A 23133-nucleotide genomic window follows, 5' to 3' on the forward strand; every position below is an offset into this window, starting at 1 on the left:
CCCGGAACTGCCGTGATCTTTCCGTGATCTCCGGAATACGGCACGAAGCTGGGGGAGGGGAGAACGAACAAGCGCTACCGGGGCCTTGGATTTTGTTTGGAAGTTCTTGAGGGCGCTATTAAAAGGAGAGAGAGAGAGAGAGAAGGAGAGCTGCATTCTGACAGGCACGACGAAGCGTTTGACGTTTTTGTTAGTGATCTGTGAGTGCCGACGCCACGAAAGAGTTTTCCCCGCGATAACCAGGGGGGAGAAGTAGAAGAAGGAATGGGGAGTAATCCTTTTCTCAAGAGCTAAGAGCCTTACTTGCTGCAGCCGATAAGTGAAGGATAAGTGTCACGGTGTGTTCCCTCTTCGCACAGACGATGCACTTTAGTTGCCCTGTTTTTTTTTTGTTTGCAGCGCCCGTCGGCATGCTCGGCACACTACTCCCGAAACGATCGACGAGATCGCGCGCGCACCAGATACAAAAGGTACTGACGAACATGAACATTCGAAATGTAAACAACGTGCGGATGCGGATGACATAAAACGCGCGAATGCAGCGTCGGCCGCTTCGGCGGTCCAATCATCGCGGGTGGCCAGCTCAGCAAGCGCCAGTGCTCTTGCCGGGTGGAGCGGTTTGTTTATTTGGAGCTCCGACAAATCACCGGCCATTGTGCCGCCCTTCACATGGGCCTACTCCTTCTGGTCGTACATGCGTTTTCTTCCCTGAACCGAGAACAGAACAAGCCCGCTGGTTCGACTTGATCAGGTTACGCGGCCTGCTGGTTGCTTCGGCAAACGATTGGCAATTAGCAGCAGCAGCAGCAGCAGCAGCAGCGGCGGTGACGGAGGAGACACATACCACTTGACACTAGCGCCACCGGTGCGTGTCGAATGTCAAACGAAGCCTAAAATATGAAGCCGAACCCTTGGCGGGCGGCGTAACGTAGCACGTGCGCTACATTGTCACCAACCGGTGCCGGTGCCGGTGCCAGTGCCGACACCAGCAACCCCCTCTCGCCCCATCCCCCGTTTGCCGAGGGATGCGTGTACGAAATTGAAAAACACTTCACAGTCGGTTGGCAGTGCGGCTGGTGCGACGTTTCTCCCTTCCTGGCGACACATGGTGGCAGAACGAGCGAGAGAGAGAGAGAGAGATAGGGAAGTGCGATTGAATATATTTAAATCGATCCGGGGAAGCTCGACGGGGAAGAGCTTAATCCCTGGCTAAGGACCCAGGATGCCCTGTCGGTTCATATAATCTTAATCGCTCCGGGTTACCGGAGATCCTCCACCTCGACTACCTCCAGGTTTACCGCCGGTTTCTACGCCCGTTCGGCCCCGGAGAGGTTCGCGGACCGCGTCTCTAATCCCGATGGACGCTCCCGGGGTGTGGTGTGAGTGCGCTGGCACGTGGCCGTCGGCGGGTCCGCAAGTCCGGCCACCACTCGACGAGGACGGGCGTAACGAGATAATCCCCGGGAGATGCCAACACAATTGAGACGCGGGGCGTTGCGCGGGGCGACTGACGAAGCGACGAACTCGCGTACGAACGAACTGCTCCTTGATCCTTGAGCGCCAGCGGAGTGTGTATGGCAACTGTGTCTATTGTTGCTGCCGCTGCTGTTGCAGTTCCGGATCTTCCGGCCCACTCTTGGCACCCCCACCCTCCCCCGGACCTTCCGGTAGAATGTGTGTACGTGTTGTGCTCTATTTACTCAGTATTAGGGGCCAGCAATTACCGAGGATTACACCCTAGAACCCGTTTCACCCCGTCACTCCCACCAAGCAACTCATCAGTGGCCCGCATCAGGCGCGGCGCATAAATGGAAAAAAAATATTTGCACCCCCTCCCCGCGCGCGCGCTCTCTCTTTCTGTGTCTTTCTTCGCGCACCTAGATTCCAGGGGAGACCTGCCCCACCTTCCATCAAACCACCCCCCCCCCAAGGGTGTTGTGTGTTTCTCTGAGCACTCGAGCAACCCTTTCAAGCAAACAACGTGGAGCGCATCGTGGAACAGCCCACTAGGGAGCCAAAGGGAAAGGGGGGGGGGGGGGGGAGAGGGGCTGGGTGCAAAGGGGTGGGTGGCAGATTTAAGATGTAGCCAAAAAATGGGGCTCGGGCTCTGGTTTTTTTTTCCACGAGTAGCCCAATTGGCAAATTTTCCATTTTTCCTCTGTCGGTACCAAAAATAGAGAGAGGGGGAGGAGGGTGGGGGAGGAAACGTCCCTCGTCCCGGGGAAAACTACAAAACCCCGGGATCAAAGGATGTGAGGTCTCACGTAACTGAGAGCAGGAGATGGAAAAGGAGTGACGGAGCGAGAGAGAGAGAGAGAGAGAGAGAGAGAGAGAGAGAGAGATAGAAAGAGGAAGGGGTATACTCTCTGCTGGCGGTGTCCGGGCTTCGGCGTCTTTAATGGTTTCCGGAAAGGTTTTTCCCTGAACTTTCCCAATTCGTTCACCCGCGTTCCCCACCCCTCTCTCTCTCCCTTTCTCGCACTCTAGGCTTTAGGATTTGTAGCAGCTCGCTTTAGCGCCTCTACTTCGCTCTCTCTCTCTCTTCTCTCTCTCTTCATCCCCCAACCCCCATCCCCCTCTTCATCCCTCTTCAACCATCATCAGCCACCTTCATTTAACTATCGAGAGCTGCTGCTGCTGTTGCTAGCATTGCTTACCACCCACCACCGCCCACCCTCCCACCTTCCCCCCGCTCCACCCGGGTGTTCAGCCCGCTTGTTCGCACTCACTTGGCGCCGGGCCGGGCTGCTGGCTGTAGGTAGGTTGTTGTGTTTGTTGTAAAATAATGGGCCCGGCTGCACAAAAGGAATGTTTATTATTATTTCAATCCATCCTTGAACATCCACACCCGACCGCGCCGTCACCGCGGCACACCGGACTACCACCCTTATGCAATAACCGAGGGATCCCGAGTCCCGTTCCGGTTCGTTCCGGCTGCTTTACACGGTGCGCCCGTGATGAGCTGCTTGGTGCTGCTGTAAACCCAGCGGCGGATGGCGATGGCGATGATGAGGATGCTGATGTTGCTGATGCGGTGCGGTTCGGGGGAAGGGGGTTGGTTCCCGGATCCCCGGAGCCCTGATTTTTTCTTCTTCTTCTTCTTCTTCTTCTTCTTCTTCTTCTTCGCTTCCCTACGCGTCTTCTTCCTCTTCGTTTCTTTTTTAATGTCGAAACTCTCGAGCTATTTCATTAATGAGCAGCATTCCGGGGGCAAGCGGATCACCACCGTCCCTTATATCGGGACAGGGGCAGGGTGTAGCAACCCCTAGCGGCACCAAGGGTGGACAATGCTGGCGGGCAGCGGGTTTAGCTGCCTTTTTTGCTGCTACTGCCCGGCTGGTTCTGTGGTGCGGAACCAGACAGGACACTAATTTCCGACACGTTTTCTAACCCCACCCCACCCCACCCCACAATGGGGTGGACACAATTCTGTCGACCGAAAGTGTACCCCTTGGTAGCCCTTGCCTGCTCCTCTACCTGTCTGTGCCGATTGGGAGCATCCATCGGGGCGTCACCATCCTTTACCTTCGCTTCGCCTTCCACCCCCTATCCCTGCTTCCCTCCGGGAAAGGAATAGGCTGCAATTAATTGAAATTGAATTATGGCAACCTGCGCAAGCGACCGCTGCTCCTGGCCACTTGACCTGGCAGGCATCCTCCCATTTACGCCTTACAGATGCTGAGCACGAACGGTGCAGAAAACCTGGGGAATTCGCTCGTTATTGCGCATGATGATGGACGGACACAGTGCACTGCTGCCAGCCATTCAAACGCCGCCAAGACGGAGTGGAGAAGCGATAACGAAGGATAACGAAGGCGAAGGGTGTTCGAATGCTTCCGGTCTCGGTTTTTTTTTTCATCTTCTTCTCTTCTTTCCTGACAGGCAACAGAGGAGAGAGAGAGAGAGAGAGAGGGAGGTTCCGGTTGCCAACACCCGGTTGCCTTGGCCCGGAAGTTCATCCCCAGAACGGGAAGGAGAAGGAGGAGGAGGGGGGGATACGGCTAAGGCCGTCGTCGTCCTGGTGTACCGATATGCTTCGGCCCACGGCTCTCACGGACCGCTTGAGCTTTCGGGCGGAAGAGCCCTCCCCCCGTCTACTTCTTGCATCCACAACCCCCACCCCGGATATGACCGTTTTGCTCGATGCGTATCGCCTCGATGCGGCGCGAGCTTGTTAAAGGAAGCGCCACCCACCTCCCTTCTCCACCACCCCCCCCCCCCCCCTCCCCCGCAATGCTACCCTCTGGCATCGTTTTGTTGTGCCCGTAATCGAATTTACGGCGGCGCTGGCCCTTTTGCAAAACGTTAGCCAAACCCAGGGGTGGTTGGGGTGGTGGGGGAGGGGGGGGGGGGTGCGATCTTCTCCATTTTTCGAGGAAAAAGAGAGAGAGCGAGAAAATAGAAAAACAGAGAGCGAAAGGGAAAAGACTTAGTCCCTTGTTTCCGGTTCGTGTTGCTCCCCTTACAACTACATCCCCCCCCCCCCCTTCCCGCTCCAATTCTTTTTTTACTCGAGCCATGCGGATGGAAAAAAAACCGAGGATGGTGGGAGAGTTGCGTGGGTTGGATATGTTGGGTACAAGTTTGGCGTGTGTAAGGATGCCAGTGTCAGTGAGCAAATCTCTTGTAAGACATGGGGCAAAGTTTTTGGGCAGCCAGAGACGGTCCCCCACCCCCCCCCCCCCCCCCATCCCACCTAATTTCACCCATTTTTTTCCGGCACACAACGGGGATGGAGCCCCCGTTCGAGGAGGAGAGGTGTGGATTGCTCCATTCAAGTGACAAAGTGTTTTTTTCCCGTTTTTTTCCCCTACACGCTGCTCCGGATTAGCCGTCGGTGTCGGTTTTGCTGGAGCGAATTTTCCGGCCACCTCTTTCCCCTTCGTTCCTCTCTCTCTCTGTCTCTCTCTCTCTCTCTCTCTCTCTCTCTCTCTTCTCTTCCACAGTTTGCTCGGGCCTTCTCATCATTTCTCGCTTTAGCTAGCGCGCTAGCGTCGCTTGATAGGCCGTTATCCTTCCTTGGGGGGGGTTGGGTGAGATGGTAAGCAACGAATTTTTGTTGTTGTTATTGTTGCTGCATATGCTTCTTCCAGTGGGGTGGCCAGGGGGAACCGGAGAGGAGTGTGAAACGGAAGACATTCAACATTCAAGTCAAGACAGGCGCTCCAGTCAAGAGGCCGTGGCACACGGAAAGGAGCCGGACGCGGTCGCGCGTGTTGTCTGAGCGTGGGAAGGGGGTTGGAACGGCACAGTACGGCGGAAGCGGGGTGTTGGTGATCTGCTTTTGACTTGTGGCCCCTTCCCGAAGTCAACGCGCAAGCGGCTTTTGCAGGACTTCCGCTCCAGGATGTTCGATGCGCGAATAAAAAAAAAAGGAAAAACGAGAGAGAGAGAGAGAGAGAGAGAGAGAGAGACAGACAGACACACATACAGCACGCCATATGCCATTGCAGTGTGGTACCGCAGTGAACGCCGCGATCGGTTGCACGATTTGCAACCTACACTGGCACGCGCACCGTTAAGAGAAGGTGGTGAGGGAGAGAGCAATAGCGCTCAGCGCCCATTTCGCTGACGGCTGACCCCGAGTCCTTCTCAGAGGGGGGGGGGGGGGACCCCTGTTCCCTTGTTCAGCTGTTTCTAGCGCCCTCGAGAACGGCCTCAAAACGAGAAGGCTGCTTGCCTTCTTAAGACATTTGCGTGCATCGTAACAACAACTCGAAGACAGTTTGGTGTCAGAGGTCGCCCGGCCCACCAAGCCGGCCTCCAAGGTGGCGTCGAGGCACCTACCCCTCCCCCCCCCCGCCGTGTGTGTGTCTTGTGGGTGGGTGGGTGCCCTTCTCCGAGGGCTGGTTTGGGGTGAAAGGGGGGGGGGGGGGTGGGTGTAGTGGTCGCGTTTCCGGTTGCGCGATCCGAAACCAAGCCAAATCGTCCAAGGTGCTGCAACGCGATTCAATGACACGAACACCGCTCCGTTCGACCGGAAATCGAACCTTGGCCGGAAGGCCGCACCAAAAACCAGCACACAGTGCACCGCCGAAGGCGGCGAACCATCGGAAGCCGTCGTTGAATTCGCCGTTTGATCACGGGGCCCGGGACGGAGTACTCCCAACGACATACACGTCATCATTACGTTAACGACGACGACGATGAACGAGCGTGGCAAGCGCTAAACTCACACACACACATACACACACACACGCACACACCAAACATCACACGTCCCGTGGCACGTGCCGCGTGCGTGCATAGCGAGCGCTTCCTAGAGGCATCATCTATCGCCTATTCCGTGGCCTCATTACGCCGCTCACGTTTTCTCCGGCGGTAGCCCTTTTCTTTCTTTCCAACAACTTGTCCTGCCGATCGGACCGGCACCAATGAAAGCAGTTTCGGGGGTGCACTGGGTTATTTTTTTAAGATTTCTGTTTTTTTTTTGTATATATTTTCATTTGCACAGGAGATATCTAACAAAAGGAGAGCCACCCCCACACCCAACCCCCGGGGTCCAACTCACCATCTCTCTCGCTCTCTCTCTCTCTTCTGTCTCTCTCTCTCTCTCGGTTCTATCTGTTTTCTGGAGTGACTGGACACGTCCGCCGGCTTTTCATCACCGTTACCGAATGTTTCTACTCTAATCTTGTTCGGCGACTGATACACTGATTTTTCAAACTCGCGCGTTTTTCTCGCGTTTTCTGTGTGAGTGTGTTTTAATTTTCCTCTTTTCTTTTTTCTTTTCTTTTTCTAGTTGTTTTATTATGCGCCTCTTGCTCCTTCGCTGTTTTGCTTGCTGCCGTTTCGTGTGTTTTTGTTTTTTTTTGTTTTTTTTGTTGCTTTTCTAGTTTCCCTTTAGTTACCACGCCTCCTAGTGCTTCTCTTTGTTCTATCTCTTGCCTATTTGTAGCGCTTTTTTAATTATCAAACCCCTGCATCAACCCCCCCTCTCTCTTTCTCTCTATCTCTCGCTCTCCATATTTGTGTCGTTTGTATGTTTATGTTTTTTCGAGTTTTCTTCTTTTCTTTTCTTCATCCGCTTCGCAATCCCACCTCTCACGATTCCATATTCCTAGGTCCTGCCGTTCGTCGGCTCGTCGGTTTTTTTTTTTGCAATTACTATTCAACCTCTCCTGTCGGCGCCGAGCACTAATCGATTTATCTAGTTTTTTTTTTCATTTTGGTCACACAAAATCAAACGATAAACACGAAAAGGCCAGCCAGCCCGGCCCGTACCTTGTGTGTGGGATAGCTGGGGCCGCTGGAATGGCCAGGAAGAATGTTTCAAAAACCAGGGAAAACGTAACGGAAGCGAAACCTGTGGCAAAACGAGCCTGGCAAGCAGGTCCCAGGAATTAAGAAAACCTAGCGAGGTGCTGATGATCCCAGCAACAGCATCAGGAAGCGACGGGGATTTTGGCCGCCGGCATGAACGCTGCTGTCAAATCAACTGATCAACCACCGGATACAGACTCATTCGGCCGTTGGACCGTTTTAGTTTTACTTTTAACCCTTTTTCTAGGGGGCTCCTAGAGCGCACACATTTGCACCACTGCTTGCCTAAACACACACTGCCCACTGCATCAATTCTTCAATCGGCAAGCTTTGAGCGATACACACGAGACTAACACGACGCTCCTAGAGGCCTGCTAGGATAGTAAGGCGGGCAAGGGCAATAATAATAATAATAATAATAATAATAATTATAATAATAATAATAATAATAATAATAATAATAGTAAAAGTAAAATTTAAAATCAAAAGAAAAATAATAATAATAATAATAATAATAGTTATAATGTTAATAAGGAGAGTAAGGATAATCGATCAGTTAAAAATAAAATAATAATAATACGAATAAGGTTACTAGGCTGTACGGCTGTCCTACACATAGTTAAACAAATGCAACACACACATACAAACACACACCCACACAGGCACACGCACACACCGCGAATCATGAAGCAGATAAAGGAAGAGATAGAGCGCTCAAGCTCTGCGCCGACCAATGCCAATCGACTGGCAGAAACAATTGGTCGTCAAAAGTGGTCGCACACGTCCTCGCCAACACACATACGCGTTTACAAACACACGCACACACACACACACACACACACTTTGGGTAGTGGCTTGGATTGACATCGAGATGTACACCTTGATCAGGAATCGGAAACATTCGACGACGACGAGAACGATTCTTTCTCGTGCTGCGCCCTGTGGTGCCCTAACAGTACTGATCACTGATTACACAATCACGTAACACGCACACGAGTAACGAGACGAGCTTATCGACACAATCCACGACAAAAAAAAGAAGAAAAAAAAAAACAAGGGACATCAGTTGCGGCAGGCGCGTCTCTCTGTGTTGTGGGTGGGTGGTGGTGGGGTGCCTTTGCTTGGGCATGGCATTGCTGATGTACTATATCTATACATTTGGCTCATCTCGCATCCCGCATCGCCTAGCTCGGCCCCTCGGGGCATCCTGGTGCGCCTGACGTCATAGCATCTACTATATTCCATCCCATGGCTGTCGGCTGTGCGTGTGCATGTTCGTGTGTGCATGTGTGTGTTTGTAAATGAGGAGGCTAACTCCCCCCCCCCCACTCTCCCCCCATCCTACAGGTCCAGTCCAGTCATTGTGAGGGTGACTGGGTCTGTTATCTTTGGCAGGCCGTTTTGCCAGAATGGTCGTCGTCGGTGAATTGCTCGGACTCTTCGACTTCTGTTTCTGTCCTGCAAAACCCTACGCCATTTTGCCTTAATTATTAGTATGTACAATATGCCACGGTAGGCTGGCGAGGTAGGGAGGGAAGGAGGGGGCGGGGGTGGGGTGGGTGGGAGGAGAAGGAGGAGAATGGGACGTTCCGTTAAGGGGCGTGACGGGGGATGAAGTGCTAGTGCGTGTGTGTTTGCTGACATTTCTCTCATGAGCATGCTGGGTCCATGGATTACTAGAGATTCTAGGGATCAATCCGGGGGGGGGGGAGGAGGGTTGGAACTCCATTTGTGGAGTGAACCGTGAACTTGTCCGGTGTATCCTGATCCTGGCCCCTACTATTCTTCCTCGATCTTCCGTAGGATTCTCCTCTAGATTACGCACTAACACACACACACACACACACACACACACACACACACACACACACACACACACACACACACACACACACACACACACACACACACACACACACACACACACACAAACACGTGCATGCCAAAGAAAAAACCGACGGTACCTGCCGCCGCCACACGAAGGAGCACAGGGAGTGGGAAGGGGTGGGAGGATCCTGGATACGAGAAGTGTATGTGTATGTGCGTGATTACGCGCGCGTGTGTGTGTGTGTGTGTCGCTATACGTACCGGGCATGTCGGGGGTTGTTACGAGCACCCCCACAGCATCCCCTCTTCCACCTCCCCGTCTCGACAGGTTTGGCACAACTCTCATATCCTCTTTTTCTCTCTCACTCTCTCTCTCTCTCTCTCTCTCTCTCTCGCAATCTGTGCACGCGCTCGTCTGTGTGGAGCTTATCGTCGCCACATGCCGGACGCACCGGCGGTCACACCGACACCGATACCGGAACCATTCCGGCGCATTTGCTCGAACTCGTCCTGCGTGGTGCGCTGGTAGGTGCGCTGTTTGTCCTCGAAGTCGCGCAGCCGCTGGTTGTACCGTTCGAGCTGCTCGCGCAAGATCGCATCCTCCTGGGCGGCCCGCTTCTCGTCCAGCTCCAGACACCCGATGCCGTCTAGCCGCTCCATATCGAGCCAGCCCCGGAACCGCACGCACACGCCGTTCATGATGAAGTGCGATTTAATGTGAACCTGCCAGAGCGAGAGAGAGAGAGAGAGAAAAAAAAGCACATCTATTAGGTTCTACCGAAAAAATCCCGGAAAACAACGCCCCAGAAAACTGTCCCCGGAGCTAATCCCTCAAACACACACAAACTCTCTCTCTCTCGTTCGCACGGTACGGACCCAATACCGGGACCCGCCGGACGGATGATGACGTCTCATTTGTAGCGCTGCTGCTCCGTTCCGTTCCGTTCCGTTCCGTTCCGCTCAACCGAAACGAAACCGAACGCCCTCTCGTCCTCCTCATAATTTACGACGCTTGTTTAACACTCGTTAGACAACGAGCTAAAAGCTGACAAGCCAAAGGACAACAACAACAACAGCATCAACCCGATACTGTCCCTCGTGTACTCCCCGTGGGGGATTTAGCGCGCAGGCGGAGGCCGCATCCCCGGTGGTCTCACTCGCCGTGTAAGGCGATCGCGGTGACGACGCCGATCGACGTGACGATGATCAATACGGACACGCGCCACAGCAGCAGCAGCAGCAGCTGAGCTGCACGAGCCAAAGATGGAGAGTAATTGGATACCGCATCCCGGGCAGCCTGTGTGTGTTCGTTTGTGTAAGCGCTTTGTCGTGATTCGAAACTTCCTGGCTGCGCACGCTCTCAACCACACAAAAACGGGACCTCACTCGTTCGCTCGCTCGTTCGCTCGCTTGCTCGTGCTCTCTGTCTCAAGTGGACACCACTTCTGCGTGTTTAGCGACGGCGTAAGGCGCGTACGACAATAGCGCTTAACCGGCACGTAAAACATGGTCATTAACTATAAACACACACACGGGCACACACGCCCACTCAACCGGTTAAGCTGCCGCGTAGTGCGCGTAGCTTCTTCGGAAGACCTACGGAAGCGGAGGCGCCATGGAACGGCATCCCCGGAACACAATTAGCGTTGGGCAGCGCACGCGATCGCCGAGCACTCGCAGTGCAGGATGCGCGCATCGCCACAGCACAGGGATCACAGACATGACAAAGAGCCCCAGTGACACCCAGTATCCGGCCATCAGTTGCAGTCACTGGACAGTCAGCAGACTCTCGCTCGCTCCGTGGAACCGTCAGCTGCTTCTCGACGGAGAGAGAGAGAGAGAGCGGGAGAGAGAGAGCGAGAGCGAGAGCGAGTGCGATCGCAGCAAGGCACGCAAAATGCCTGCCAGGTCTGCCAGGCGCGGCCTGCCTTGTGGAATGGCACAAAAGCGCACCAGTCGTGGACCGTGCGCACCAGAGACCAGATGAACATGGGACCTGACACCACCGCAAACACGCAAATCCCCTCCGCCGCCGCCGCCGCCAAAAAGGGCATGGCACGATGGCCCCGATCGAACTGCGAGCGGTGGAGAGCGGCAATTAACGTCGTACAGGTTGATTGAACAGGTAACAGAGGGTAATGGGATCGGATCCGGCCGAGACCATCTGGTGCTGCAGACCGGGAGCCTTCGTTCGCTCGCTCGCTCGCTCGACCTGCATGCTCACCGGCCGCCTGAGGGGAATCGATTAGGTGAACGTGGGTGCACGGCGGGGGCGACACCGACAGGCAGGCAGCCAGGCAGGCACACCTTCTAATGGGCACCTTCTTTCACTGCTGCTGCTGCTGCTGCTGCTCGAGCTGTCACACCATAATGATAGACACAATCATCGCCCTCCGCTTGATCCCTTGAGGTTTTTGCAACACTTGTCCCCGGACCGGGGGGGGGGGGGGGGGGGGCGGGTTCCGTGACCACCGCTCGCGCGCCACAGCAGCGGCGGTGGCGGACATCCGGCTGGCTGGCCGGTCAGACGACACACTCGTCGTTGGTGACCAAACCCCCTCTATTTGGCGGACCGGGCCGACGTGAGGGAGGCGTCAGACCGTGAAAACGCCACGCTGAAATGCACGGGTTCGGTGCCCGGTTGGCACCCCGGTCTCACTGGGGAGGTCTGGTCGAGCGTGACGTCACGTCCCGTTTTACCGGGCGCCATTCTTGGTCCCAGGAGGGGGGGGGGGGGGGGGCTTGTCGGGGCCGCGTCCGCAGCCGTCGCATCTGCGCAGGCCCACCGTTAGCTTGGTGTTGTGTGTATCTTTCTTTCGTTTTTTTGTTTTGTTTTACGTGGTACAAAATGGCTGTTCACCGGACCGGGTGAACTTTCTTACCTTGCCGTGCTCCTTGTCGAAGTCACACTCCTTCTCGAGCCCGAGATGAGCCGGATGGTGATGGTGGTGATGGTGCGGGTGGTGATAGAGGCCATGGTTCGGGTTGAACACGAGCTGCAGGTTGATGCCGGTGGCGGCGAACGACACTTCCGTGTGGCCCTCGCAGCATCCAGCGCGGAAACGACCCCGGCGCTCCTCGATTGGACGATCGCGGAACCCGGTGTATCGGACCTACGAGTGCACAGAGCAAGAGAGAAAGGAGAAAGAGTTAGAATAAGTTCTAGGCAGTTCGGGAGCAGTGGAGTCAGGCGACCAATATCTTAAAGTTGCAAAGATGAACCCCGTTCCGAGAAGTTCCCACAGTGAGATAGAGAGAGCGTCGTGGCCGACGGAAACTAGCGTGGTGGGAAAAAAAAACATGTGCACACAGCGTTATCTGTGGTCAGCGTGGTCCACCATTCCATCATTCACGCACACCACTCGGCTGCGACTGGTGCTCACAAAAGTACAACGCGTCCGGACGCTCCGGACATTGATAAGGCCCTAGTGGCCAGTGGCGATCGCTGCGGCGGCGTCACGGCTCGCCTGCTGGTACTGTTGGAAGGGCGCCACCGAAATTCCGGGCATCTCTTTGATAGCCGCATAGCGTCGCGCGCTGCATCCACCATGCAATGCGTGCCCCCGTTTTACGATCGCTGTTGCTGTTGTGGAATGGTCTTTTCTTTTTATAGCGGCGCCAACCGCTGCGCAGTACGCGCGCTCTCTCTCTCTCTCTCCACGTTTAGATCGAGCGTCAGTCGGCGTTTGGTTCTCCAGAGAAAGAAAAAAAAAATCATCAACAAACGCAACGACAGTGCGCGCATTCAATCCAAACAAAGCCCCCAAAACAATGTAAAATCATAAAACGTTACACAGACGACGACGGGATGTGAGCGATCGGCACAAGGATGGCTGGATAAACAACCCGCGCCAGCAAGCCAGCCAGCCAGCCAGCCAGCAACCCCAAAAGAGGCCCAGACGCAGGCAGCAATGCGATTCCCTCCCAGAAACTTCGCCCGCTCGCTTCACACTTACCTCGCTGTCGCGGCTGAGCTTCTTGAACAGGTCGTCGCTCTCGAACTTGGACTTTTGGTCCGGGACGACGCGCGGCATCTTGAAGATGAAGCGCGGCTTCGGCTGCTCGTACAGCCCGATCGTATCGAACGGGATCATGCCGAGGGCGGCCGGATCGTTCATCATGGCGGCCGGATCGGCGTCCGCCCCGTACGACAGTATCCTGGCGGCTGGTGTGGGGACGGGGGGCCCAATGGCAAAAAAACGCAACCACCCCTTCTTCTCCTTCGCTTCCTCCTCTACGAGCGCGCGCGCCTGGAGCGTCTACTACTAGCGTCTACTATTACTCCTTCTTCTTCTTCTTCTTCTCCTTCTGCTCCTGCTCCTGCAGCACTATACTATCACAGAGCTCCTGTCACCACTCCTGTGTTTGTTGTCACTTCACGTCACTACTTCAATACGCACTGGCTGGCTGGCTGGCTGGCTGGCTGGCTGGCTGGCTGAAGGTGTTTGATTGATGACGGTTGTTGTTTGCTGGATACTGGATACTGGACTTGGTGGTGGTCTAGCTTTGTTTCACTAGCGCCAGCAGCGTTATCCTGGCGCACGTACACGCAATAACACAACAAAAAAACACACACAAGAACACACGACGAGCGGTGGAGGGAGTTTTCCTGGTGTTAAAACCGAGTTTCCTTCCGAGGAGGAGCAATCGGCGACGGCGACGGGGTATTTTTTTTTTTTTTTGCTCGAGGCGATGATGATGATTCGCAACGGAACTCTACTCTTGCCTTGGGACTTGGCGCGCGTGTATCGGTTGTGCTGGCTGGCAGAAGACTGAACTGCCTGTGAGCTGAGCAGAGCTGCTGATGGGCCTGCCTGACGGGCCTAGAGGGTGCGCGCTACTACCCTGTTGGAGAGCGAGCGAGAGAGAGAGAGAAAGACAGGGGGTTCCATCTATATCCTTTTTCCCAAGGGAAGGGGACGTGAGCGAATGGCAAGCGGCCAACATACCGACCCCTTGACGCCTTTACAAGAGATGAGGCTGCTGCATCCCTCTCCGCTGCGCTAGATGATGGGGTTGCGTTCGTGGCTAAAAAAGCGAGAGCGGAAGCGAGCCAGCTAGCTGCTGCACTTTTACGTTGTGAACGGGGGGGGCGTGGCTAAAACGACATCTCGCGGCGTGTCCCGCAGGGGTTGTGTGCACCCCCGTGGCACCGGTTAGGAGGGGGTTGCGGGCCACCAATCACTGACCGCTGCCGCTGCTGCCGCTGCTGCTGCTACTGATGATGATGACAGACAGCGGTGCCGCTGATGACGACACGGCTCGCTGGCAGCTCCGCCTTCGTCTCTTTCTCCCTTTGTCTCTCATTTTCTCTCTCTCTCTCGCTCTCTCTCTCTCACACACAGATACAGCTACAGGACGAAATGATGTCCTTGTGGAAGCTCTTGTTGCTGCTGCTGCTGCTGCTGGTAACAGAATGACAGGACATTCTTTCACTCACTTTCTCTCTCTCTTTCTCGTGCGCTTTCTGCATTGCAGAACGTACTGCGAGAAGCTGAAGCAGTGGAAAGAGATAGCGTAAGCGCCCAGCAGGAGGATGGAAGTGTGTTTTGTCACCGGGATCGGCGGCAGGAAATCCACATCCATTCGTGCTCTTTCCACACGCGAGTGTGGCGGGGCGCGGAGGGGGACGCTGTTGAATTGATCTGAATTCCACAGCGCAGCGCAGCGCAGCGCAGCAGAAGGGATACCGGGATGCCGCACGGGGGAGAGGATGTGCGTGCGGGTGGCATTTTTGGTCTGTTTTTCGGCCGCCGAAAGCCGGCGTACCGCAATATGGGCTCAAAGGATGGTTTGTTTTGGGGGGGAGAAGGTGAAGTACCGAGGCGGGGTGGTGGTGGTGATGGTGGTGGTTCCACACCCACATTCTGGCCACGGAAAGTAGCCATAGTCGGTGAGGTTTTAACCCACCACCCACCTTCCTTCGTCCTGGGTCCTTCCCCTTCCTGTGCACCGCAACAGACAGCCACACAGTGCTGGTGCCGAGACGGAGAATGGCAGAAGCAATGCGGTAGTACGCGCTTGCTAGCAGGCTGGCTGGCTGGCCGTGCTACCTGCGGTCAGCAACGGTCCGAACGCTCAAGGCAATGATGATGATGCCGACAATGGCGCGAGTGACAGTGTGAGATGGGATCCACCTTTTGTGACTGTTTTTCAGTGGAATCGCGGATCTAGCGGAAGACTACCAACAGCGTCCTACGCACTACGGTAACGTCAGCAATGGCTGCAATGTATCATCTCACAGCTGAAGCTACTGACGGTTCCCTTTGGGGCTGCTTCATCTGGGTAGCTTAATGAGACAGAGCAATCCAAGCCAAGGGGTACGGAGGTAGCACGGGTTTGGCTCATTCGCAGTGCGCAGCGTACCGCGTGGGGGGGTGGGGGGTGGCATCCATTCCATCTGCCATCAGCATCCCTCCCCCCGTACCAGCAAGGGATGTGTATCCTTCTCGGCTTCTTATTTATCCCCCCACCCCACGCTCTCTCTCTCTCTCTCTCTCTCTCTCTCTCTCTGCTGTGCTGTGGTGTGCCGTGCTGCTTCGCTATGTGCACTAGGGTGGGTTTTGGGGGCAAGGGGTTGCGGCGGTGGTTGTTGGCTGGGGGGAGGGGGGGGGGTAGGGGGTGGGCGAAATGGTGGAACGCCAAAAACCCGAAGCACAACCCGATCGCAACCTCACTTCGTTTACATAATTATTGGCGCGCGCACGGTCACGCGCTCTTTCCCTTCTCCCCCCCCCCCTCCACCCCATTGGAGCCCCTTGGTGGAGCCAAACCCATGAATCAACCGACGAACCAACCACTTGTGTGCGGCCGATTGTGGTGATGGTGGGCTGTGGCTTCCTCCTACGAGGCGACACCACCTCCCAACCCCCCGCAAATCACCCCCTTTCTTTCTTATTCCCTGTGCTCGAGACCTCTAGCGGGCGTACACATAACAAGGGAAGAAGGGGGTGAGGGGGGGGGGGGGTGGGTTTGGTAGCAGATCTCTCCCTGGTTTGGTCGTCGCCTGCCTGGAGTCGTCCTTCCAATCCAAGCGCTTCCTGGTGTGTGTGTTTGTGCAGCCGCAATGCGCAAGCCACTACCGCCAACCGAGCAGAGAGAGAGAGAGAGAGAGAGAGAGAGAGAGAGAGAGAGAGAGAGAGAGAGTGTGTGCGGGCGTCCTGAGTACCGACTTGTGGTATCGCCATCATCGTGCCCGGGTAGTAGGACCGTGCTGCCCTTGCCTAGACTCCTAGAGAGGAGAGCGAGACCAAGAGAGCGCCCGAGAATGAGAGAGAGAGAGAGTACGCAGAGAAGGGTCCTTTCGGCGTCTGGGCGACAACGCAGTCGCTCCTTAGGCTCCAGTCCCCGGACTGCACGAAGGAGCCAAGCCACCAACCAGCAAAAGCCGGAGAGAGCAAGAGAGAGAGAGAGAGAGAGAGCTGTTGGGCCCCAAACCTTCGTCCTGCGCTCATGTGTTTGTGTGGAGAGGGCGGAGACCTTCTCTTTTTTTTTTTTCGGGAAAACCACTTTTTCACCGATGCACCGAAAGGGGAAGCGGGACGCAGGAGAGTTTGGGGCCTGGGGCCTGGGGAGCCCCCCCCCCCTCTCTCACCCCCTCAACCTTTCTTCTCACCGTTTTTCCCGTTTGTCACAAAGGACGGATCGTGTGGTGCGCCGTTGGAGGTTATGGTGGCGTGACGCAGGAAAGAGAGCAAGAGAGAGAGAGAGAGAGAGAGGGAGAGGGTAAGGTAGAGAGTACGGTGAGGTTGGGGTCGAGGAAAGTACGGGCGGGAGGCAAAGGGAGTGGGGGGGTGCATAAAAATCCACCACAAATCCGCACGCTTGTCACCGCGCGATGGCGGCCATTTTGCGTGTGCCATTTGTGGCCCACACAGCACACTTTGCCTGCCCGTAAAATGTTGGTCTGTGTCCTTATCCTCCACTACCTCTTCTTCTGCTGCCGCTGCGCGCTTTTCCACCCCAAAAACCGATTGCTCCACAAAGTGGTGAGCGGTGAGCCAGCGAACGGTGGTTTAGTGTATATGTGTGTGAGAGACCTCCAGAAGCGACACCGAAGATCGAGATTTTGTGTGTGCGTATGTGTGTGTGTGGCCTGCTGATGACGGGGATGCCAGGACGCGACGGAGGATTCCGGATCGAGGATCCAAGAGGACCTCCCGGGTTAAGATGCTGGAAGACTCTAGCCTCTGGATCTGGCTCTCGGTGCAGCGCCAAAGAAGGGGGTGGGGGGAGGGGTGGGGAGTGGGGGGGCTTGGGCGCCCACAACCGCAATGGACCACAATATGTGTGTTGGGTCTTCGACGAGCCGTGTTCACGGGATTTGTTGCTGTTGGATCCCCTCGGCTGGTTGCCTTGCCTAGTCGCGTGAGTGTGTGCGCGCGGGCGGTTTGTTGATCGGTTTCTCGGTTGCTGTTGTTGTTGTTGGTTTTTTTTTTGTTGAGGTTAGGACCGCTGCTGCCACTCCGTCGATCTCGCGTCGCTCCGTCTGTGCCCCACCGGGGGTGATTGCTTGCGGTTAACCTTTGCGTTTGCGTTCCAGAGCCGATCGTCAATCAGAGAGGTGGTGTGGGGTGTGCAAAGGTTTGACCACAAATGGTCATCAAAAAGACCAAAGAAAAGGGCGGACAAATGTGTGGCCGCCGCCAGCGCATATCATTCACGTTGCGAGTGTTGCACTGTCACATTTGAGAGGGATTCCCCTGTGTAGCTTCAGCTTGCCTAAGGAAGAAGGATGAGTACAGGTTTCGAGGTACAACTTTGCAGCGTGAAGCGTGTGCTGGCTCTGGCCGTCGGCAGCAAAATTGTAACCGCCACGTATGTAGCAACTTTCATCGTTGAGAAACGTTCCTCATGCTCCAAGCACAAGTGGAGAGGAGAGAGCCTGATATGAACGACGGGCTTCGAGGTGCCTGTTTTTTTTGCTCACAATCGCACTTTGAAGGGATTCATTAAGGGAGGGCTAAAGTATTTAAATTGTTTGCGTGCCGTTTAATTTTTTCATTTTTTTTCCACGAATGCTGATCCTTTCATGTGTATTGTGTAAAATGTTTGGACCATTCGAAGAGAAGCTGGCAAAGATACAGATTTTTGAGCCACGCTAGGTTCAACACTTGGTTTCCCGAAACCAATGTGTTTAAAGTCGGTGGCCACTGTAACATAACAAAAAAAAAAAAGCTAACTAATCTGCACACCATTTGCCAGCAACCTTCACATTGTTCAACTTCAAAATTTAACCGAAAAAATGGGAAAATGGAATATTCAACAAAAGCTCGACGGGGGCAACCTAGATAAACTTATTATTTATCGAAAGAAAATCGATTTGTACATTTGCGCCGTTTTGTACCGGAAAAAGTACATTTTCAACGACACGCCATTCCGAATTTGTTGCCATGGATGCAGCTTTTTAACAAATCTTCCTTAAAATACAGCCAAACATTCTTCAAAACTTGTAGAGTAGGATAACATTGTGATTAAAAAAAATAAGTTAAATAGTTTCTTTACGAAAACTCTTCAAAAATGGGCCTTTATCTGACTCGAATTAACCATAGCGCCCCGCTGTAAAGTCCTCGCCCGCCGTGCCATATCGTCGTTGGTGAGCAACCTCCTGCCAGCGACATTGTGACAACATTGGCTCGAGTTGAAAGGTTTACCCGGGGTGCCGCTGTACCGGCCGCAACCGGGAATTAGACGAAGGGGGCTAGAAGTGGTGGCAACAATCGGCAACAACAATGGCCGTCCCCCCTCCCCAACCGAGGGCCGAACTACATTTGCAATTATGGACGCGCGCGGCGAGTTGAATCAACAGACGCAGCAAGGATGCAGCAGCAGCAGTGGCATCGCAGTTCTCGCGCAACCCGTCTACCCCCATTCCTCACTGCTTTTTTCGCTTTCTTCCTACCCCTCTTCCTCCTTCTCTCTTTCTCTCTCTCTCTCTCTCTCTCTCTCTCTCTCTCGCGTTTTTGTTTTGCATTGTGTGTTCTTTACGAATTACGAGCGAGGGAACGTGGTTCCTGCTGCGTTCTTACAGGAGCAGCAACAGCAGCAAGAGGGAGAAGTGCGTGCTGCGAACAAGCACCATCACAGCAGTGCAGCAGCCCGTCAGGAGCTTCTCATTTCCGTTCTGGCCAGATTCGATTAGCGCGAATCCCGCTGCTGCTGCTGTGCCAACGGACACAATCAACCATCTCGAAGCACCGTACCGCATCGTACGTCATCTGACGGCTGACGTCACATCCGTTGCCGGATCGCAGCGCATTCAGGAGACAATAATCAGAAGCAGCAACGGCAACAGGCGCCAAAAGAGACGAACTATGGCTATGTACACTCGGCTATAGCTGGCACCATTGAGCGCTATACATGTAGATTGTGCTGGGCCTTCACGAGAGCGTTGCGCGTTGGCCCCGCCGGTACGGGACGTGTTTGATACGTTCCGGAGGATCTCCTGGTCTCTGATTACAAGCGGCTGCTGATGCTGCCGGGCAAAGCGCCCTGGCTTGTGTTGGCCGTGATGACATCATCGCATCAGCATCGTCGTTACACGCATCCAGCAGGAATTGACTTCCTAGGAGGGCTCCGGGGGTCTCGTCGCTCCGAAATCGAACACCGTTAGAACAGAAACGCGCACGCGGGAGCTGGAAGACTTGCTGCTGCTGCTGCTGCTGCTGCGGGCTCCTCTTGCAGGAATGCAATCGGATCGGTGGCGGCGGCCGGATTGGTTTTGTTTGGGAAATATTTGGATGGAAATTGGACCCGGTAATAACTGCCCCGGATACCGCCCCGGGCACTGGAATGCACGCGCTGCGGCATCAGGGGCACGGGAGGAGTAGCATCCCCGGAGCCAAAAAGCTGACCCAGCACATACCCGGAACATGATTGTCATTTTTTTTTAGTTTTTGTTGCTGTCTTGTTGATGTTTTTCGCGAACCATCTGAATTAGAACAGTTCAACTGAAAAGAATTCTCAAAATGCATCCTAATTTTCATATCCAGAGAAAACAAATTGGACGAAAAAAAGACGATTTTTGATTCACATTTTCAAAGCAACATTGTGTTTTGGCTCAAAACGCCATCTTCATCGAAATGCGCCCCTTCAATTAAGAGGTATCTAATGCCTAATGGGACGGCTTAGGTATTTCATTTTTTTCGTGACGCTGATACTTTTCCTGAATGCTGATCCTGTCAAGAATATTAACAAAATCAAGAAGAAAAACAAACTTTTTGTTTCTGAAAACAAAAAACACTTTTTGGAAAGTCGCACCTCATGCATGGCTCACTGCATCACGCTACATTGATGCGCGTTTCCCATCGTATCATAAAAACTACTGGACCGATTGATTTGAAATTGTAAGCACATCATCTGTACACTATTTGCCGGGTAGCCCCCGTTGAGTTTTCATGAAAAATGTTGAAATATTGAAAATAATTATGTAAAACTTGTTTGTTTTTTTAGTTTGAATCGTAAACATTAAATAATCACTTTTTCAACTGCAAAAATCTACCACAAAATCGAAAAATTGGAATTAAAAAACAACTCAACGGCACTACCAAGATAAACTTATAATTGAACAAACAAAACATGCTAATATTTCTGACGAGCCATCATCCAGCTACGATGGGCCCCGTTTTTGGTGCGAATCAAAAGACTTGGCCTTATGATTGAAGCGACGAACCCAGTTTGATCATTGATCTATCCATCATAGGGTGTGTATGAAGTTTCAAACCAAATCTTCCCCACAAAACTGCAACCAAATATTCTTGTAAACTTGTAGTTTAATATGATATTCACTCGGGAAAAAAAAGTTGGACGGAAGAAATCGTCAAAAATGAGCGAATTAACGTAAAAAGAAAAGAAATTGAAATCGTGTCAAAAAAAAAAATGTTTTCGGAACATTTTAAGCGGGGACCAGTATAACAGGGAGAGGCTGCTGTGCTGCTGCTGCTGCTGCTCAAAATGGAAAGAACAGCAATACGGCAACAAACAGATGCTGCTGAGGTTGTTCAAAATGATTTGACTACTTTACATCTACGCAACAAACGTCTTCCAGGACTTGTTCGGCACTAGTAGAATGTTTGGCGCCAGATCCAGCGACCTCTGACTCTGTGAGGTGACTGTGGAGAGCCGGAGCAGCAACTGGTGGTAGACAAGGCTCTGAGCTCGAGCCCGTAAGGGGTTGCCGGGCTGGCAGCGAAAAGAACGGAGCCTCCGTTCGAGCATCACCGGACTCCACCTCTCTCCCTCTCTTTCGTCAGTGTCGGCTGCACTCAAATAACAAGAGTAATTCGAAACCCGCGGACGGACGGACGGACGGGACGGATTGCGTCCCGGGCTGTCGGACCGAAAAAGAGGCGATCGACGGTATGACGATCGAAGGGAGCCAATCGGCCGGGGATCTCGCCTGGTCGTCGGGTCCGCGCGAACGAAGCATCTCCGCCAAAGTAGCATCCTTAGGAACGGCTTAGGAGCAGCCAAGCCAAGGGAGTGACCCGGTTCGAGACCGAGACCGAGACCGAGGCCTTCGCACAAATCTGGTGCCGGTGTGCAAATCGGCCGCATCATCGCCTAGAGGACCTATGGATGTGCATGAGTGTGTGTGTGTGTATGTGGGAACCTGAAGCGAGGGAATCTTAATTTGCCCTCCCTCCTCCGGAAAGGTAAACAATGGGCGACAAGACATCGGAGTGGCCCCGAACCGACCGACCGACCGACCGGGCCTTTGACGTGATGAGGATGAGGATGATTAAGCTGATTAGCAGGCACTCTCCGGGACGGGCCAGGCCAGGCCAGGCCAGGCCTTCCTTCCGCGGTGCCCATTTCCGCCGTTCAGCACATTCAGTTGCGTAAGTGTTCCGTGTAAATAGTTCATTAGCTCCTTTGGCCCTTACGGCCTTGCGCTTACCTGCGCTTACCCGGTAAATTCCGGTACGCGATTCGGGGGATAGCCATCGCATATTGTGTAGGAGGGCCAGGGGCAGGGTTGTAAGGGGCATGGTTTGTGTCTGCCCGAAGCGAGCTTCTCTTCATTCAGATTTGCAGTTCGGCCCGAGGATAATTGAGTGGATGGCGATCGACTGCGATGCGTGACAGCGCGTAACGAACTGGACAACATGGTGGTGGTGGTTCGCCCTGCTTCTCGACAGAATTCAATTATCGGTAAAACCGGGGGAGTAGTAATGGTAGGGGAGCCGGAACCATCGAGATGGCGATGGATGGATGGCGAGATCCGTCCACAATGGGCCGTAGGGATGGCTAAGCCGTACTCGCTGAGAGAGAGAGAGAGAGAGAGAGAGAGAGAAAGAGAGAAAAAGAAAGAAAGAGAGCTTTTGAGCGTGTTCCGATCGATTCGGTAATCGAAGGTAATCGGATTGGATCGCCATCACCATCGCCAGGGCCAGGGAGAAGAGAGAAAAGAAAACAGGCCCGAGACCCTTCCAGGAGTGAGCGATCCGTAGACAAAAGGGGAATGGTAAACCACTTCCACAAACATCACACACATGTGTGCTGAGCTGAGGAGGATCCCCGGGAGCTTGATCCCCTGGTAAGTTGTAAAGCACAAGTGGATCGACAAACAAGATTGAGACACATTTGTGTGGCCCACGCCACACAATGCGACGTCCGAAGCTCGCGTTAAGCTCGAAGGTAATAGGCAAAGACTCGAAGCCGTCGAAGCGCCCAGAGCCCAGAAGAAGTCCAGACCACGTCCGGGAGTTAGACATTGGAGACATGAAGGGGAAAGGGATCCACCACCACACCAAGATGAGCGGGCACAAGGCCGCTCCTTGATCTTGATCAATTGACCTCGGTGATAAGTACGCTTGCCCCGGGACGGCATTGTATTGTAACGTCCTCTGCCTCTCTCCCTTTCTCCGTTCAGCGCTGCTACCCCCTGGAGAGGGGTGCTTCCGGAGGGCACACTGGAAGCACTCCAGCGCCCGGGACTCACTCACACGAGAGGCAGATTATTGCATTAGCGTACGTGTTATTGTTTGTTGTCGTTCGTCGTTCGAACCGTCGCCTTAATGCAATCCACTTTTGGTAAACAAC

At 54.0% G+C, this 23133-nt stretch overlaps 1 protein-coding gene across 1 annotated transcript; it reads right to left on the minus strand.

The window, feature by feature from the left end:
• Nucleotides 1-6528: 6528 nt before the first annotated feature.
• LOC126579611 (protein big brother) lies at nt 6529-13822 on the minus strand. The gene is made up of 3 exons (XM_050243076.1): nt 13047-13822; nt 11973-12203; nt 6529-9813 (listed from the first exon to the last, which is right to left on the minus strand). Exons 1-3 carry the CDS (start codon nt 13209-13211, stop codon nt 9517-9519), a joined length of 693 nt encoding a protein of 230 aa, XP_050099033.1. The 5' UTR covers nt 13212-13822; the 3' UTR covers nt 6529-9516.
• Nucleotides 13823-23133: the final 9311 nt, after the last annotated feature.

This window comes from Anopheles aquasalis, chromosome Y, assembly GCF_943734665.1.
Source record: "Anopheles aquasalis chromosome Y, idAnoAquaMG_Q_19, whole genome shotgun sequence".
Taxonomy (NCBI): Eukaryota; Metazoa; Arthropoda; class Insecta; order Diptera; family Culicidae; genus Anopheles; species Anopheles aquasalis.

Coding starts and splice junctions, on each gene's coding strand:
- LOC126579611 (XM_050243076.1), bottom strand. CDS start 13,211: ATGATGAACGATCCGGCCGCCCTCGGCATGATCCCGTTCGATACGATC. Junction 12,204..13,046: donor AGCTCAGCCGCGACAGCGAG/GTAAGTGTGAAG, acceptor GTGCACTCGTAG/GTCCGATACACCGGGTTCCG. Junction 9,814..11,972: donor TCGACAAGGAGCACGGCAAG/GTAAGAAAGTTC, acceptor TCGCTCTGGCAG/GTTCACATTAAATCGCACTT.